The sequence below is a fragment of the Schistocerca americana genome, chromosome 8, assembly GCF_021461395.2.
Source record: "Schistocerca americana isolate TAMUIC-IGC-003095 chromosome 8, iqSchAmer2.1, whole genome shotgun sequence".
NCBI classification, from domain to species: Eukaryota; Metazoa; Arthropoda; class Insecta; order Orthoptera; family Acrididae; genus Schistocerca; species Schistocerca americana.
In genome coordinates, this window is record NC_060126.1 from 133,989,362 (window position 1) to 134,009,031 (window position 19,670).

General features: G+C 41.9%; 1 protein-coding gene across 1 annotated transcript in view; it reads left to right on the top strand.

Moving 5' to 3' along the window:
- The first annotated feature begins 4,128 nt into the window (after positions 1-4,128).
- The window catches only part of LOC124545497 (farnesol dehydrogenase-like), a 60,686-nt gene continuing 45,144 nt past the window's right edge, over positions 4,129-19,670 (top strand). The window contains exon 1 of the mRNA XM_047124439.1: positions 4,129-4,263. Within this exon, the coding sequence (XP_046980395.1) occupies positions 4,132-4,263 (132 nt within the window). The 5' untranslated portion in view covers positions 4,129-4,131. The remainder of the gene's footprint in view (positions 4,264-19,670) is intronic.

Consider the following 19,670-nt stretch of genomic DNA (forward strand, 5'->3'; position numbering starts at 1 on the left):
TTGGACTTTCACTTGATCTTCTTTGTCGCATGCCATTACTTTTGTTTTTGCTTTATTAATTCTCATATTATATTCTTCACCCATAACTTTATCCATTCTATTCAGTAGGACTACAAGACCTTCTTCACTTTCAGCCAGGACAGCTATATCATCGGCATATCTTATCACATCTATTCGTTGGCCATGAATTACTACACCTGTCTGTGAATTTTCCCTTACTTTTTTCAGCGCCTCTTCAATGTATACGTTAAAGATAACAGGGGATAGTGCGCAACCTTGCCGGACACCTTTCCGTATCTGCACCTCTTCTTGTTTTGTCCGTCCACGGATAACTGCTGTCTCGTTTTTGTACAGGTTCCATATCATTTTTCTATCTTTATGGTCTATTCCTACTTTTTTGAGTACCTCAAACATCTTATCCCATTTAACATTATCAAAGGCTTTCTCTACATCTACGAAAGCTATGTATGTTTTCAGGTTCTTATCTAGTCGTTTCTCTATTATTAGTTTTAGAGCAAATATTGCTTCTCTGGTTCCTCTATCTTTCCGGAATCCGAACTGGTCTTCGGAGAGTGTAGCTTCGGCTTTTTGTTCTATGCGTTTTAGGATAATTGAGGTTAATATTTTAGAGGCGTGAGTAACTAGGCTGAGTGTCCTATAATTTTCACATCTTGTAGCATTTGCCTTCTTTGGAATGGGGACCATAATGTTTTTCTCAAAGTCTGTAGGAATTTTACCCTGCTCGTACATGTTGAAAACAAGATTATACAACTCCTGATTCAGTTTTGCTCCTCCAGATTTCAGAAGTTCGGCTGGGATATTGTCTATACCAGGCGATTTGTTGTTTTTCAATTTTTTCAGAGCTAGTTCAAACTCTACCTTTAATATAGGTTCACCTATGTTGTGTGCATCTACTTCTGTTTCTTCTTCCATGGTGTTCTCAGACAGGTCTGGTCCGCTGTACAGTTTTCCTATATATTGTTTCCTTCTTCTTGCAACTTCATCATCGTCATCCAACATATTGCCATTTTCATCCATCACAGCCCTACATTTGTTTCTTCTGTCTCCAAAGCAATGTCTCACACATTTATAGGCCTTGTCAATATTTCCCTTGCTCATGTTGTCCTCAACTGAAATACAGAGATCATCAAGGTATTTTTCTCTTGCTTGTTTTGTCTCTCTGTTGATTCTGTTTTTCAGACTCTTGTATTTCTCTTGGTCTTCCTTCTTCACAGAATTTTTTAATTTCCTTCTTTCTTCCATCATATTTAGTAGGTCATTAGTGATCCATTTCTTCCTTTTCTCTGTCCTTTCTTTTCCTATTACTTCTTCTGCTGCTTCTAAAATACCAGTTTTTATTTTTTCCCAGCTGCTTTGGATGTCATTGCAGCCCTGTGTATTTGTTTTCTTGTCTGTTTCTAGTTGATAGTGCTTCAGTGTATTTTCGTTTTTCAGGTTTGTCAAATCCCATTTACATGTACTTCTTCTTTTAATGTTCTTGAATTTTAGTTCAGTCGTCATCATAACGAGTATGTGGTCACTTTCCACATCACAGCCTGGATATGATCTGCTGTCCTTAACTTGGTTTTTAAATCTTTGCTTCACTAATATGAAGTCAATTTGGTATCTGTTAATGTCACCAGGTATTTTCCAAGTATATCTTCTTCTTGGATGATGATTAAAGAAGGTATTTGTAATGCAAAGTTTATTTCTTTGGCAGAATTCTACAAGTTTATCCCCTCTTTCATTTCTTAATCCTAATCCAAAATTCCCTGCCACATTCTCTTCTTTACCTTCCCCAACAACGCCATTCATATCTCCCATGATGACAAGGTTTTCAGCTCCTTTAATTCTGCCAATTACTTCTTCAAGGTGGTCATACATCATGTCGATTTCATCATCCTCGTGCCTCGTAGTTGGCATGTATACTTGGATTATGATTGTGTCTCTTGGTTTAGTTTCCAATCGGACATAAATTATCCGCTCACTATGTTGAGCAAATCCTTTTACTCTTAACCCCATCTCTTTATTGAGGATAATTCCCACTCCTGCAATCCCGGGACTGTCTTGTGCTGTTCCAGTGTGTATGATTCTGTAATCCCCTGACCAAAAGTCGCCAGCGTTTGGCCATCTCATTTCTGAGACTCCCAGTACATCAATATCCATTCGTTTCATTTCCATTTTCAAGTTTTCCAGTTTACCACATTTAAGAAGTGAGTTGACGTTCCATGTTGCTATCCTTCTTACATTAATGCTTTTGGATTTTGGTATCTCTTTAGTTGTCACCGCCCGGAGATCCGAATGGGGGACTATTTTACCTCCGGAGAATTTAACCAAAGAGCTTTCCATCATAAGCTGTTGATACTTGGGATACCCGCCCGGGTCTTTAATGGAGTGGTTTCCCGTTGCCTTCTCCATTCTATGCTGTTGGCCACCTTGTGGCTCCTCCGCCTTTAGGAGCAGTTTCCCACCCCAAGGGCAAGAAAAACCTTCCTTCTAGCCGCTCATCCGCCCTCCTACAAGGCCGTTGGCACTTGATAGAAGGTAATCTCCTTATCCTGGGAGATTTTCGGCTCAGTAGAAGTATAGGTTGGAAATGGAAGACCCCTAGCCCTCGAAACCTAATAGCGTCAGGGTCGGAAAAGAACAAGAGTTGGCCGAGGGTGGCCAAATAGGAAATACAAAAGTGAGGAGCCTGGCATAAGTAAGTGGAAGCAATGCCAGTACTCAGCTCGGGACCCCGTGGTCGCCAGCCACGTACTCACTAGGTGTGAGTCCCCGAAGGGCATACCACAATATGGCTGTCCAAATCGTCACCGAATCCACCGTGTTTCTCGCTTGGGACGTAAACTCGGCCAGAAGTTGGAAGATTCGCACGACGAAACAACACCCTTACATTGCTCCACATTCCAGTTTTTATGACTTCAGCACGTTTTCCTTTTTCGGGCATTTGCGTCAGTGACGAGTGGTTCTGGAATTGCAGCTCGCCCTGCCGTTGCCTGCTTCTAGTGCTGATAGGGTTCGCGAGTGCGACATTCAGTTCTGAGGTGACTTTTGCAGCTGTCGTCCTGTTATCTTCCGTTATAATCCTGTCGCGTGGGATTAGCCGAGCGGATGCCGGCACGGTACCTCAGCGTGTTCGGTCAGAGGGTTAGCTGTCCTCTGTAATAAAATACTGAGTTCACCGATCAACAACGAACTAAAACGGGTGTCCGCCCCGAGCAGATACAACAAACGGAAGCGAACAAACTGAGATTAAAAAAAAAAAAGTCTAAGACGCTGCAGTCATGGACTGTGCGGCTGGTACCGGCGGAGGTTCGAGTCCTCCCTCGGGCATGGGTGTGTATGTTTGTCCGTAGGATACTTTAGGTTAAGTAGTGTGTAAGCTTAGGGACTGATGACCTTAGCAGTTAAGTCCCATAAGATTTCACACACATTTGAACATTTTTTGTTATAATCCTCTTTATTGACCGTATGTCGCTCTCACGCACTTTCATCCGCATTGTGACTTAGATGGTGATGTGCTTCCGCTTTCCTTGTATGAGGGAAAAATCTTCGATATATTGTCTCTTGAAACGTGAAACTTTCCGCTATCTTGGTTACGGAAGCATCCACCATACGACCTCTAACAGTCTGCCCACGTTCGAATTCACTTAGGTTCGACATAATACACTCTCAACTAAGCAGAACGGTGTTCTGACCACTATCGATCCTTGCAATGTGTTGAGGACATTGCACAAGTGCATCCACATTTATGCTCAAGCAAGCAGTTCTCGCTGTGTTTCGATATATTTGTCCAACAATGTAGCGCGACAGCACCGAATACATTCGACTAGTGTGACAGGCTTATTTCCTGGCCTATGCGTTTGTCGGGCCAGACTACAAACTCCAGTTATGCAACCAGCGATACCACCTGCTAGACCACACAGAGGTTTCTGAACAATGTCATATTTAATATCGATGAATGGAAAGTTGAATCCAGGTAGCGTAACCTGGGTTGACCTGAACGCATTGCAGGTGCCAGGAGTGGGTAACCCGTTTCCGTCTGCTTCTCCCACCCCGCGCACAGCCGCTGCCTCAGCATCCTCAGCGGTGCTGAGACAAGAGGCGCAGTTGGCGGAAGGCCGTGGCATGGAGCGCTGGCGAGGGAAGGCTGCATTGGTCACTGGCGCCAGCGCGGGCATCGGCGCCGCCGTCGCGACGCGCCTCGCAGCACGCGGGCTGCGCGTCTTGGGACTCGGTCGTCGCCTCCACAAGCTGCAGGTCATTCCTTCTTTCATGCTAAACACTTTTATGACGATAGAAGTCGATGATTCTGAAGTACCAATACCCCACCCCATCCCCTGTCCCCGTTTCTTCAAAGAATCGATCTTCCGCGTATAAAACAGCTTCAAACGTTTGATTACTTTACAAATGGGTTAATGAGTTCAATGTTTCAAGTGGTGCATGTAAGGGCGAAAAAGTTTAGAACGGATTTGAAATTGTCATCTCTGTGGTTCTACTAAACCATACATTTAAAATTTGAGGAGGGTAACAGAAAATACTGGTTGGCAGACTGGGGGGGCGAGGACCGCCTAGTTCAATCCTAGGCTGTTGAAAGTGGTCTGTACCGGACTATTTCGGGATGGTTTCGAGAAGCTTACCGACCGCTGTCTAGCTGACAGCTGGCCCTGGGCTACACTTTACTCAAAGAGTCCAAAAAAATAAAAAATATAGCTTTCTAAACAAATTACGCCAGTCGAAAGTAAAAAATAGAAGGTATGCAAATAATGCAATAAATCCAATAAGATGGTACGATGTGAAATTCCGTTAAGAGTCTAAGTGTTCTTCACGTTTAAGAGTATTAATGTGGGATTTCTTGATGTTTTTTCTTTGTTATTGTGATTTAACAGGATTTCTTCATTCATTTTCACTTTTTCCCAATTCAAAAATTTTAATTTTCCATGTCATCAAACATTCTTATTATATAAATATTTTTATGGGTAACTCTTTGGACTACCAGCGTTTAATTGTAAGGAAGATGCAATTTCGCATCGAAGAATTACGAAGATAGCATTTCTATTGTTATTAATAATATACAAATATGTACTTTGCGTATATTAGTGAAATCCTTACTGTTTAGGTATCAAAGTAATCTACCTTAAAAAAATTGCGGGGGTACCTGTCACTCGTTTCAGATACAAAAATTTTTTTGCCCTTCCTGTCAAATTTAAATCCCAAGCTCACTGAATAAGTTGTCTCAAATATGGCAGTTATAAAATCTCACCCCTCTTTGATAAATCTGCGGACACCCATGTACATGCCTCTGTATGATTAAAAATTTCTCATTGTACTCTATATGTACTGTATTGAATCGCACCAGTTTTTTTAAGGCGCAAAATGACTAAATTACCAATTAACATGAATGTTATGGGTAAATTACTGCTGAATTACTCCATACTAAGATGATTTGATCTCTATATTTCGTTTCCACAGAGTGTAATCCATTCACTATGCTTCATTAGTTTGACTTCCTATATTCACATTTCATTCCCAGGAACGAGAATCGCGAAAATATACTGACGGTGAGGAAGTGGCGTAGTTGTTCACGAGAAAAGAGGTGAAATTTCGTGCCGCCAACGTCAGCCAATCAGAGTCGAGACGACACGAGCTGTTGAAATGATCTTTCTGAAGGAAGTGGTAAATGAAATGTCGTGTGACGAAGGCCTCCCGTCGGGTAGACCGTTCGCCTGGTGCAAGTCTTTCGATTTGACGCCACTTCGGCGACTTGCACGTCGATGGGGATGAAATTATGATGATTAGGACAACACAACACCAAATCCCTGAGCGGAGAAAAATCTCCGACCCAGCCGGGAATCGAACCCGGGCCCTTTGGAGTGACAGTCTGTCGCGCTGACCACTCTGCTACCGGGGGCGGACAAGGAAGTGGTGAAGCGGTCTCTGACCCAGGCAAGCAAGGCAGCAGCGAACGGGACACGGACAGCATCCGCCGGGGCGAGAGAGAGAGAGAGAGAGAGAGAGAGAGGAGGCAGCGCAAGTCGGTGAGTCGGTGATCCAGCAGTGCTGTTCAGTTAACGGTGCCGCCGCCTTTCCAGCATTTGCCGTTCCACTCGGGTCCATGCTACTTTCTGTGCCCCGCGCGTCGGTAGCTGATAACACAGATTTTTCCGGATTTCATTTTTGTTTACATCTCTGCAAGTCGTCGCTTTTCACAGAAGAACTCCAAGATTTTAAACGCGTTCTGAAGAGTGTAGAAGAGAGACAGAAACCGTTCGGTTTATTTCTTGTACCACGAACAGTGCCAAACTAACGCCTTATCGCCGGATCTAAACAACGACTGTAATACGGCACTGATGGCGTTTCGCTGGCACTTCGTGCAAAGGCAGTTAAGCAGCGTTTTCAATCAGGGCCGGATTTAAGCAGTGGCCACCTAGACGCCGAAAAAGACGGGGCTTGTATTTTCAGTAGACTTGGTCTCTCCGTCTCCCCTACCCTGGTCTCTCTCTCTCTCTCTCTCTCTCTCTCTCTCTCTCTCTCTCTCACGCACACACGCGCGCGCGCGCACACACACACACACACACACACACACACACACACACGCACACACAAAACTGCATGTAATTCGAATATACGGACGGCAAGTAGGATTTTGTTCATTGTTGAGTTCAGTTATAGGGCGACTCATAATGTCGCTTACCGCAACTGATATATAGTTGTGTTTCGTACCGATTCGTGTAAAAGCTGGCGTTGCTTTGGTTGACAATGCTCATCGCTGCGTCTACTTACCATTGAAACTTACGTTCTTCCTGAAAGAAAAAGAAGAAGAAGAATTATATCCGACGTCATGGTTTCGTTCAGAATACACCTGTCGATGGCGGTTTTTAGCTGTGCTGTCGAAAGGTCGATATATGTTATAAAAGTATTAGAAATCATCTCGCGCCTACCGTTTTACAAATTAGACTTATCGCATTGTCTGTATCGTAAATTTAAGTGTAAATTGTAAACATGATTGTGATAACATAACTGATGACTTCGCTGAAACGAAGTATCTATGTGTTACGCCAACTTTCAAGATCAGAGTTTATGTTAGTTTCACATTTACAGGACATTTACTTCTTTTCTTTCTGTGGATAAACCGCAGCGGTCTTATTTGTTGAGTTTTTATTGCAAAGTTAACTGGATGTTACGTATCCCTCTTAAGTAACCCCTTCCCATAAAATTCTGTTTTCTAAGATAAGTAGTAGGGTCAGTTCAAGAACTATATTTGTTAATTTTGATTTAACATCAGATTCTCTAATGACCTTATCTCTTGTTTCTCTGCCTGTAGAATCAAATGCTTTCTTGAAATCAATAAATGACACTATTATTGCCGGGCGGTGTGGCCGAGCGGTTCTAGGCGCGTCAGTCTGGAACCGCGTCACCGCTACGGTCGCAGGTTCGAATCCTGCCTCGGGCATGGATGTGTGTGATGTCCTTAGGTTAGTTAGGTTTAAGTAGTTCTAAGTTCTAGGGGACTGATGACCTCAGATGTTAAGTCCCATAGTGCTCAGAGCCATTTGAACCATTTTTTAACACTATTATTGGTTTGCTGGTTAACATTCTATGGTGAATTATTGACCTTAAGTTTAAAATTTGTTCTTCACAGGATCTTCCCTTTCGAAAACCACCCTGATATTCTCCCAGTTGTTTGTCTAAAGTATCTACCTTTCTGTTCAGGAGAATTTTTGATAATACTTTGTATGCAACTGGAAGAAGTGACACTTCTCTATAATTACTAACATTTTGTTTGTCTCCCTTTTTATGTAGCGAGTGGATTAATGCTGTTTTCCATTCAACTGGAATCTTTTCAGTTTTCCAAATGTTCTTAAGAAGCTGTTATAGGTCCTTTATGAACTTTGTTTCTGATCACTTCAATAATTCCGCTGTAATCGAGTCTTCACCACTTGCTTTATTCTTTTTGAGTGTTTTGATGGCTTCATGAATTTATAACTCTGTTGGTGGGAAATCTTTCTCTAGATTTTTACTTGTCACTGGAAATTCTAATTTATCTGTTGGAACTAGACAGTTTAACAGCTTTATAAAAAATTTTGCTTAAATTGCACAATTTTCTTTGTTATTTAATCCCATTTTGACATTTTCATCTTTGAAACAAATACCTGGTGTCTGATATCCTTTAAGTATGTGTTTAAAAGTTTGGTAAAAATTTCCAGTATTATTTTTGGTGAAATTTTCTTCTGTTTCAATAAGCTGAGAATTTTCAAAGTTTAGCCGGCCGAAGTGGCCGTGCGGTTAAAGGCGCTGCAGTCTGGAACCGCACGACCGCTAGGGTCGCAGGTTCGAATCCTGCCTCGGGCATGGATGTTTGTGATGTCCTTGGATTAGTTAGGTTTAACTAGTTCTAAGTTCTAGGGGACTAATGACCTCAGCAGTTGAGTCCCATAGTGCTCAGAGCCATTTCAACCATTTTCAAAGTTTCTTTCGATTTCCGGATTACTTTTGATGTTTCTTTCTTTTGTTGTCTGAATTGTTCAAGGTCTTCCTCTTTTTTAGAACATTTCCATTTTCTCCGTTTTTGAACTCTTTGTATTAGTGTTTCTTCACACTCCTCATTGCACCATGTCTTCTTTTAATTGTTGGCCAATCCTAAAGTTTTCTCTGGTGCTTGATTTACTTATATCTGGAGTTCACGCCAATCTCCTTCTTTACTTGTCTCAAATTCTTCTCTAAATTTTTCTATATTTTCCTTTGTAATATTAGTGTGTGGTGTTGTATGTGATCACTTTCTTGGTCACCTTTTTTGTTTTAGATGGGAGAAATTTTATTTTAATCTTAGAGAGATAATGATCTGAGTCGAATTCCCCATTTCTGACTGTTTTAACATTCATAATTTCCGTGATATACCTTTTATATATGGCTATGTGATCCAGCTGAAATTCTTCTAGGTTTGGATTTGGATGTCTCCAAGTTTTGGCATTTCTTGGTAGTTTGAGGAAATGTGTGGACATGAGTTTTACCTGGAACATTTTACACATATTGATCAATCTTTCATCATTTCCATTTGTTCTTCAGTGTGCTGGATATTCACCTACAATAGTCCTAAATTTCTTTTCCCTCCCAATTTGCGCATTGAAATCACCAAGAAGTATATTAACGTACTGTTTTTTAGGTATGATAGAAATTTCAGATTCTAAAAGATCGCAGAATTTATTCACTTTCTCCAGATTTCTTTTGTTATCTGCATTTATAGGTGCATGGCAGTTTATGAGGGTGTAACTTTTATTCTTGCATTGTTAAGATAGGTATTCTTTCTGAATTCGATTAGCAGTTTATTTTTTGAGTATTTATGATCTTAACATCAATGGAGATTACAATGTCAAAATAAGATGCACAAAAATTACAAGAATTTAGTACATTATAGTTAGTAAGTCTGACAACTCATTCTAAATTTAGTTTATTACAACGTATGCAGTTTCGAAAGAAGAGATCCACCTTCATCGTTTTTTAGGTCGTTTGTCGGCATATTCGTGAGACAATCGTATTTGCCACAGGTTTCTGTAAGTGTAAATATGGCACCAGCCGAAACCTAACAATAAGTTATAACTTCTGGCAACGCAGGACCTGTTAATGTATGATGAAAATCATTGCCTAAACCTTCCTCCAGGTACTGCAATTAATGCAAGAATGTATTTTCAGTTCTTACATAGTAATATGTTACCTACTTGAATATTGTTTCTGATACATTATTTCGTATACCCGCCAGAAGACATCGAGATCGATGCAGATGCTTCGCCATGCGCGGCAAGGTCAAGGTCCGAGCTGCAGCATTGGCAGGACCTTGGTGTCATTTCTCCTATTCTGCTAAGCTAGTGGGCCATGCCTTCGGTGGTGATCCAGATGACAGATGGCGCCGGGCGCCTTTGCGGTGATGTTAAACGTACTGTCTACGAGCAGTGTTGGACTCGTATCCAATTCTGAGGAAGGAGGAGTTGGCGAAGTTGCCAGGTGGGCTTTATTTCTTGCTCATCAACTTGCGTGGCGCATGCCTGCAGTTGCCGTTGGACGCAGTTTCTTTGGATTAATTAGTACTCACGACCCCCTTTGGATTTTTTAACTTTACCAGTTTAATCGCTTTCCCCTTTGGAATTTCGTCTGTGCCAAGAATTTGTCAGTGATATCTGGAACAGTTTAATCAGAACATTTATTGCTACGTAAAGTACTTCGATGACATCTAGGTCAGGGTCTCCACACATTTACGAAATCTGCAGGTGGTTTCCCCTACGGACTAGCACGTCAGATCCCAGGAACCTAAAGGAGCTCCAGTCTTTTTGGGAAAGATTTCTTGGCATGTAAAGTTCGTTCCCCAGGCCGAACACAACTGCCATCCTCTTAATCCGCTTCGCCAAAATGGCAACAGATCCGTGTGGTTTGCGGATTTTCATTATCTGAAGCAGTGTTTTTGTTGCCTGTTGGCTTCCTTTACGCCAGGTAACCGCTAACCCTGGCCACTGATGGGTCCCAGTATCGCACTGGTGTGGTTCTATCATATCAGAATCTAGATGAGCCCGAGCAAACTATCACTTATTAGTCCAGTGAAACTGTCAGAAAAAAGCCTGTACCTTGCAAAAGGTGGGGTAGAAGATTTTATTTTTTTAACTCGTTCATTTTGTTGGAAAGGTTAGAAAACCAAGTTTTGCCAACAAAATTTCTCTTGGGAAAACTTTCTGCAGTCAAAAAACTTCGAAAATATCTGGCTTTTTTCAGTTTTTTCAAAATATATGTTTCATTTTGTCCTACCGCTTTGACGTCTATTTTTTAAAGAGCACAAAATTCTCCACAAATTTGATTCTTAGAATTTTTTTCTACTCCCAGTATCTAAGACGCTACAGCGCGTCAAAAAATACCAATTTTTCAAATTGCGAGCAAAGTGGCAAATTACCTCATTTTTTAACACTGTTATTTCAGTTTCTATTTGTGTAGTATAAACATATTACTCGTCATGTTATTCATTGGAATTTACCATCTCACTCTGCTGCAGGACCAGGACAAACAGCATCATATTCAGTAACTACGAACACAGTGACGTCGGATTGCATGAAGTTTACTTGTGTTACAATATGTAATACGATTGCATGCAGGTGCCGTACATTTTCTACAGTTGATTGACGTTAATGATCAGTTATAAGAAAAAGTATGTAGGAATTGTTCTTTAGCGGACAAAAGCGTATTTATTCTTTGGCGGGCGGAAGGCGATTATCTCTGGTGATTTTTCACAGCGCGCTGACAGCTATTAGCACACAACAATAAGGGTCCTACAGTTTGGAGTCGCTTCCATTCAGTGTATGTTGTGGTGCTAAAATGAGTATGTCTGACATGAATTTGTGTTTCATTTGCGAAAAAACTGTGGTGAGTGGTGAACGCAATGTGAAAAAGAAAGGACTGAGCACACTTATCGATTGTAGTGCTAAACGCAGGGAGTCTGCTAACACCCGTTTTTTGAAAACGCTCGGTGAAGTGATGGTGCATGAAGCATGCTACAAGGAGTACATTAATGAGAGAATGATAGCAGCTAGCCTTCGACATCCTCAGGAACCAACAGGCGTGCTACGTCGGTCGCGGGAAAAAGGTCAGTTCAGTTTCAAAGAGAAATGCTTCTTATGTGCAAAAGGGAATTCTGATGACTTTTTAACCAAGCAGTTAAGATTACCATACGCCAAACGAAATTTTGTTTACAAAGTAATGAAATTGGAAGTGCAATCGACAGTATTAGAACAGGCTAAACGACATGGTGATGAATTTGGTCAACAAGTGATAGAGCAGATTCAAAATGTAAATGATTTGGTTGCTGCAGATGGGTGGTACCACAGATTTTGTTACAGAAAGTTCTTTCACTGTGTTTCAGCTACTGGACAGAAACGAGGTTACCGACCTGCAACACAAGTAGATGAAGACATGGAGGCTATATTTGACTACCTGGAAACCAGTACAGAAGAATGTCAGTTTTCTATGGACGATATGTTAGAGTAAATACCCACATCACCTCGTCCTAATATTCGAACTGTCAAGGCTCGCCTTTTCCAGAAATATGGTGACGATGTGGTGATAGCTGAAACAGCTTCAAAGCCAGCAGTCGTATGTTTCAAGATTGTTGGGCACCAATTACTCAATGAAAATTGGTACACCAAAAGAAATTCAGATCCTCCGCAAGAAAGACTACGAATCGTTAAAGCAGCTGCAAATATCATATTAGACGATATAAGATCAGTAGAGTGCGATGTAAAACAGTACCCTCCCTCTGATAATTTTTTATGTTATGTAGAGTCTGTCATAACAGAATCTGTAAGATTGCTCTTTGAAACTATAATTTTGAAACACAAGCGGTCTCCCAGAAAATGGGGGAAAATGTGTGTTTCTCTTGCTTATGCACTCATAAGTGCTGCGAGGCCACGTTCATTTATTTCATCACTTTTGACTGCTATTAGTGCACACTTGCACCGGAAGTTTGGCTCAAAACATCTCATCCAGGTTTTGTCTTCCCTTGGCTTTGCAGCATCTTATACGGAAGCTGCCCTATTGGAAGTGTCTTCAATCCTTCAGCTTGACAACGAAAGACAACTAAGTGACGCGTTTTGCTAATTTGTGTTTGATAATGCAGATTTCAATGTAAACACCCTAGATGGAACTGGTACTTTACATGCAATGGGAGGTATAATGTGCGTTACTCCTCATGATGCATTGCTTTCTCAGAAAAATATTAAAAAGCTGAATCATCGTCCCTCAGCTCAATTCGTTAGTGAAGCCGGAAAAAATGACATACAGACATTCCACAGAACACAAGTTGGAGGGCTGAAGACTATAAAAATTGAAGATTTGGACATAATTGCTCCTGCAAAAGGTGTGATCGTCATCTCAACAGCGGAAATTACGTGGTTATATTGTAAATGGTCTCAGAATGCAGTTGTTTCAGGATGGAATGATTACATGGAACGCTTGACGGCTGACAAAGAATATGAACGTTCTAAAATAAAGTGTCTTCCATTTCTTAATTCATCACAACCCATTATGACACCATATATACTGCTCTGATGATAGCTAGAGATGCATGTAAAAGACATAATCAGACTACATGCTTTGTCACATTTGATAAGCCTCTGTACTGGAAGGCAAGGGATATTGTGGAGATTGACCTTCCTGAATTTGGTGACAATTTCTACGATGTAAAGTTCCGTAGAAAAGATAAAGTTGCGACTCTCCTTTCTGCGTTCAACTCTGTAAAAGCTGGGAGCACTAAAATTACTCCTGTTGATCCTTTAACTCTTTTCCAAAGGATTTGTTTAATGAAACGAAGTGAAGAAGAGTTAAAAGCCTTTCTGAAATATGAACTTGCTCCTTACCCAATGTCCCTATTCTCAGAAAAAGGAATGCGAAAAGGAACAAAATCTTCATTCTACAATGCCTTCGTTCCAGTGGAAGATGTGAAGTCAGGTGGACCGAGTAAATTTTTTGTCATTGATGGAGGGTACCTTATCCACAAAGTGACTTGGACTCGAAATGTTTGCTTCAAGTCAATAGCCCAAAGCTATGTTTCTTACCTGCAACGTCATTTTGGATCTCAATTTGCTATTGTATATGATGGGTATCCATGTGAGGGAGACAAATGTAGCACAAAGAGTGCTGAGAGGATTCGTAGGTCCAAAAAACATTCTTCGGTTGACGTTGTGGTTGAATCAGAGATGGTGAACCAAGTCCCTCAGGACAAGTTCTTGTACAACGAACGAAACAAGATGCATTTGATCACGCTTCTTAAAAAGGAATTTCTGGAGTGTAGCATTGAAGTTCTCCAGGCACAAGAAGATGCTGACGTTATGATTGTAACATCTGCCATTTCAAGAACCAAAGATTTTGGGAGTGTTGTCATTGTAGGAGAAGATGTTAACCTGCTTGTGCTCATGACCGGTTTGGGACAAGGCATTGAAAATTTATTTTTCTTAAAGCCAGGAAGAGGAAATGCAGAAGACAAGTGGTTTTTCACTGCATCTTACTAGTTTGACAGTGAATATATTCTGTTCACTCACGCCTTTAGCGGATGTGATACAACATCCGCTTTTTTTGGTCAAGGAAAAATTAAGTGCTGCAATATCGTTGCGAAAAATGAACACCTAATCTCAGCGCTTTGCACGTTCAATAAACCACATGCTACCCGTGAAGAAATAATAACAGCAGGAGAACAGGTTACTATCGCATTGTATAGTGGAGGTGTCAGCAGTTCCCACACACTAGACCATTTGCGGTACCAGCTATTCGCCAAGTCTGCCACAAAAAGCAAACTGAATCTTGCACGGTTGCCACCTACACAAGATGCTGCACAACATCATTCGTTGCGGACTTATCAACAAGTCCAAAGCTGGATGGGAGACTGGAAACCTCCTGAGAAATGGGGCTGGAATCACAGTGACCAATGTCCAATACACGTTATAATGAGCTAAGATCCAGCACCTGAAGCACTTCTTCACATTGTTTCATACTCATGCAAGCTGAACTGTGGCGGAGCGTGCTCCTGCAGAAAAGCGGGTTTGAAATGTTCTTCAATTTGCAAGAAACGTATTGGGGTCAACTGTGAAAACGTGCCAAAATTTTTATATGAAGACAGTGAAGAAGATATTAAGGAGGACGTTGAGGAAAACGGTGACGAAATCAACGAAATTGCTGAGGCTGACTCGCTGTTTAAAGAAGAGGTCAATCTGGGATCAACTATATGTACAGACCCTGAATCCGTAACTCAAGGTATTTCTGGTGACATTGAGGAACCTGGCCCCTCAAAACGTTGGAAGTGATGCTCATATCTGTCCCAAGTGCGCTAAAGTGCGATATTACAAGTATTACACACCCAGAACCGTCAACATTTTTTAGTAACTGACAATGCATTTTAACTGTAATAAAGCTAATTATTTTTAATGTCAACTGTGTGGCTTTTACACACAAGAATAATTACCTACCTAATTAGGTTGCCCATTGCAGCTAGTTGCCGGCCACGGTGGTCTAGCGGTTCTAGACGCTCAGTCCGGAACCGCGTGACTGCTACGGTCGCAGGTTCGAATCCTGCCTCGGGCATGGATGTGTGTGATGTCCTTAGGTTAGTTAGGTTTAAGTAGTTCTAAGTTCTAGAGGACTGATGACCACAGATGTTAAGTCCAATAGTGCTCAGAGCCATTTGAACCATTTTCAGAGCAGCTAGTTCAGTTTCCTGAGACAATTTATTTTGTGTGTGTGTGTGTGTGTGTGTATGTGTGTGTGTGTCTATGTCTCTTAATGATGTATTTTTATATTTATAGTTTTACAAATACCAGGGCTGAGGTGGCCCATAGTGAACTTCAGGTAGTGATGTAAGAATCACAATAGTTGGGTGCCCAGCAATCTTCATGTTGCATACAGAGAAATTGAATACCTGAATGTGAGGTGGTAAATTCCAACATATAACATGATGTGTAATGTATTTATACTGCACAAACAGAAACTGAAAAAATAGTGTTCAAAAATAAGGTATCTTGCCACTTTGCTCAAAATTTGAAAAAATGGTATTTTTTGAGGCGCTGTAGCGCCTTAGATATTGGGAGTATAAAAAAATGACAAGAATCAAATTTTTAGAGAATTTTGTGTTCTTTAAAAAAGAAAATAGACGTTAAAACGATAGGAGCAAAAAACCTGAGATATTTTGAAATTTTCCAAGTTTTTTGACTGCAGAAAGTTTTCCCAAGCGAAATTTTGTTGGCAAAACTCGATTTTCTAATCTTTCCAACCATATGAACGAGTTTAAAAATAAACTCTTCTACCCCACCTTTTGCAAGGTATATATGCTATCTGACTGGACTATATGCACTGAAGGTGCTATCAGAGGCGCAGCGTTAATTACTCTCAGGTGGAAAAGGTGTTGGTAATCTTTTTCGGCGTTAAAAATTTTCACGCTTTTTTTGTATGAAATAAGTTTCTGCTCATTATTGACCAAAAATACCTGGTTTCTTTATCCAGCTTTCACTCTAAGCTACCAAATCGGAATGTCCATCAGTTGCAGAAGTGGGCCCTCTTTCTCAGTACTTATTGCTACAGCATTCATTACTGGTCTGCTGCACAGCACGATAGTGCAGAAGTGCTATCGTGCTCACTGGCCAGGCCCAATCCAAAGTTTGATTGACAGAAGGCTCTATTTTTCACACTGGAGAGTAACCTGCACCAGATATTGCTGGATCTTCCTTTGACAGCATGGGGGTTCACAGCCACCATGGCTACCATCCCGTTTTCCTGGAAAATAGTTTCAGTAGCCCAAATGGAATGGCCCAAATGCACTCCTTCAGGAGCAAATTTGGTGTGGTGTACATTTCTTCAGTTGCAAGATACGCTCAGTATTGTCTAGGGAGTCTAATGCTGGCCACAGAGCAATTTATATTCCAGCTTTCCATTCAAAACATGTAATCAAATCTTGTATGGATTAAGCAGGACTGTTCTGTTTCATTGTGGATGACTTGTATATACTGCATATGTCACTCTGGCGTATTTTCCAGGCTTTGGCATGGCGTCATGTGTATTGATTGACAATCGATCATGATTCGACACTGTGTGTGGGCTTGTGCGGTCTGTGCGCGGAATCACTGTGACGCCACATCTGCCCAGTTCTGGAGCACCTATGGGAAAGGAAACACTTCGACTTTGCGTGCCCTCTTTTGGGAATCACGTGAATGTTGGTGGGTGATGCATTGCCAAATTTCCCACATGTGGCCAACCTGTCCTCTACAACGTCCGCTACAACTATTTGCATGTTGTCATTCACTTTTGCTATCAAGTGATCTCCCCAGATCGTCGTCTCTGTATATGGTTGACACTTTATGTAGCAGGAATTCTCAGATTTTTGCAGTCACGTAGGTATCCAGCATCTGACTACCGCCTCATTTCACCCGGCTTCTAACTCAGAGGTGGAGTGAATCAGGTAAACATTCAAAACCCAAATGAAGAACTGCGTTTGTCTCATTCCATGACAATGTGCTGTCTAGCTTTCTTCCCACGTACTGGATGATGCTTCTTAATGGGTACAATATAGCGCAATGTTTGCATGGGCGTCAGATGTCTGGTCTTTTGGATCTGTTGTACCCTGAGATGGATGCCCTGGACCATTGTGGCCCACGCATTTTTCTCATAGAGCTATCATTTGGCCCTGGACTTCTGGCCAGTAGCAGGGCAGCAGGGGTGGCTGCTAGGCGTCATGGTGGGCAACTAAGGCTGGCGCTTATTTGTAGTAGATACTGGTTGGGAGCAGTTGACTCATCATTTGAATCAGTTATATGTGCAACTCATTGTATCCTCTGCACTACTGTCTCCAAGCTAGCCAGTCGATGGGGTCAGTCACAGCATTGTCCTGCTGGGAGGCTCCCAATTGTGCGAGTGTGCTCACCCACTGCTACCTCCATTGCACCTTCCGATTTCCTATCTTTTATTCCAGAATAGGGAGCTGTTGGGAGCAGCTCTCATGACTGCCAATGCAGAGCCCGTGAAATTTGGACCAGTGTTCTCCATTCTCCACTCGCCAGTGGATGAGACCTCTCCCCTGCTGATGCCAGTGGACCAACCCTTCCCCAGCCTCCAGAATTTTTTCCCCCATCAGTGGAGCCAGGTGTATCGACATTCTCTCCTGTGGTGGTCGATCTGCTGCTAGGAAATCTCACGTCATCTCTTGTTTCATGCTGTAGCTATGCCACCTGACCATTTTCGGCCCTGCATGACCTTTTTACAGGGATGGGGTTAGCAGATACTGAGATGGATTCAGATGGCGTGGCATGGGTAACCCAGGAGAATATTGCAGAACTCTGTCACAAAATGTGTGCGTTAAGATTTCATCGGCAGAGCCACTGACTTGAGTGTATACCTGCTGGCAGCAGTAGACCTGGTCCGCTAGTTCTTAGACATCAACTACCTCGGACCTGACCTTTGTCTTCCGCCATTCTGTGTTTTCCGTATACTTAGTTTATTCTGTCATTCATTATGATCATGTTGGGTTTGCTCTGTACACTTGTTTACGCATTGTTCGAACTCTCTTCTCCCCTCTAGATTGACTTGCAAGTCAAATTTCATTCCCTCTTCAGGTTCAGTTCCCCATGCTTGTAGTCGAGACACTGCCAGCTAGTATAATAATACTATGGGCTGATAATAACGATTTCGTGATGTTATCACGCCTATGGAGATACGAAACGTTGTATGGCGGAAAGTCCCCACTGAACACAATACCCATCAGGCAATTTGGACCATTGTATACTGTATAGTTCCAGCTCTGTGGTCCGACCTCGACAGACAAGTCAGAGCTGACCAGTACTATTAACTTATCGTCTGTGAGTGATGTCATTTGGATGTTGTAAGGAGAGTGTGGGGTTCAGTACAACTCTTTCCTGGCCTTTTGTCAATTTATCAAACAATGGAGCCGCTACCTCTCACTCAAACAACTCCTCAGTTGGGCTCTAGAAGCTGAGGGCAGTCCATTACAGTCCTTCCACCAAGAAAAAATCCCTGGCCTAACTGGACAATGAACCAGTATGCTCCGCATGGCAGTCATACGAACTGACCTCTCAAATATAATGTTTTTTGTCTGCCAAGATGAGGGAACGGATAGGATAATGAGTACGAGTGGGCCTCATTGTAGGAGCTTTTAAATCTCTACATTTCCCTAAAAAAATTGTAGGAGTTATATACATACACTTAGGTACACTGTCAGCAGTGGCATTTTGGAGAGAAAGCGTAAAGGGAACACTAAATTCCACCATCGATTTGGCAAGCACAAGACATTAAATGCTAACGGCTTAGTGTACGAGCTAATTCTCGAACCTCGTCAACCAAACTGCTCAAAAAATGTTTTATACACCTGCATATCTGCAAGCGTTGGTGAGTTTAGATTCAAGAGGATGAGGCAATAAGCCAGTGGGGAAAAATTTTACTCTGAATGAAAAAAAAAATAGTAAAAAAGGCATTCTCTCTGAAAGTGGATATCTTTGCATATCCGTGAAATCAAAACATACTGCTAGTATTGCTCCACCTAGTACACTGAAACATGCTTGGAGCCTCCTTGGCATGCTGTGCACAATGTAGTTGAGACATCGCTGCTCAAACCTGTCCACTTTTCGTCATCGTCCTCCTGAAGTCATTAAGTATGTGAGGAGGGTTTCTTCAGGGGCATACTGGTCCAAAGAACATTCAATCTGGTTCATGTCAGCAGGCAGCACAGGCTATTCCAGTTGGTTGACTTGGATAGGTGTACTTGTGAATCATCGACTTGAAAGACGAACCCGTCGCCAAAAAATCGACAATGAGTCTGGACGGTAGGATGGAGGATCTTGTCCAGATACTGCACAGCCCTGAAATTACCCGCGACAGCGATGAGAGGTGTCTGAGATTTGTAGATGATACTGGCCCAAAATAAGACTGACCGACCACCCTGAAAAATCCGTGGGACTGCAGCCTGACACATGCGTTGGTACCTGGCCGCCTCTTCTACGATAATCATCAGGAATCATGTAAATCCTGCAGTCATTGGCGATGAGAAATCGACGACATTGATCCAGGTTCTATTCCACTCAATCCACAAACATTTCGGATGACTGTATGCAGTGGTATCCCATGGTCTAAAGAGGTTTCCGGCC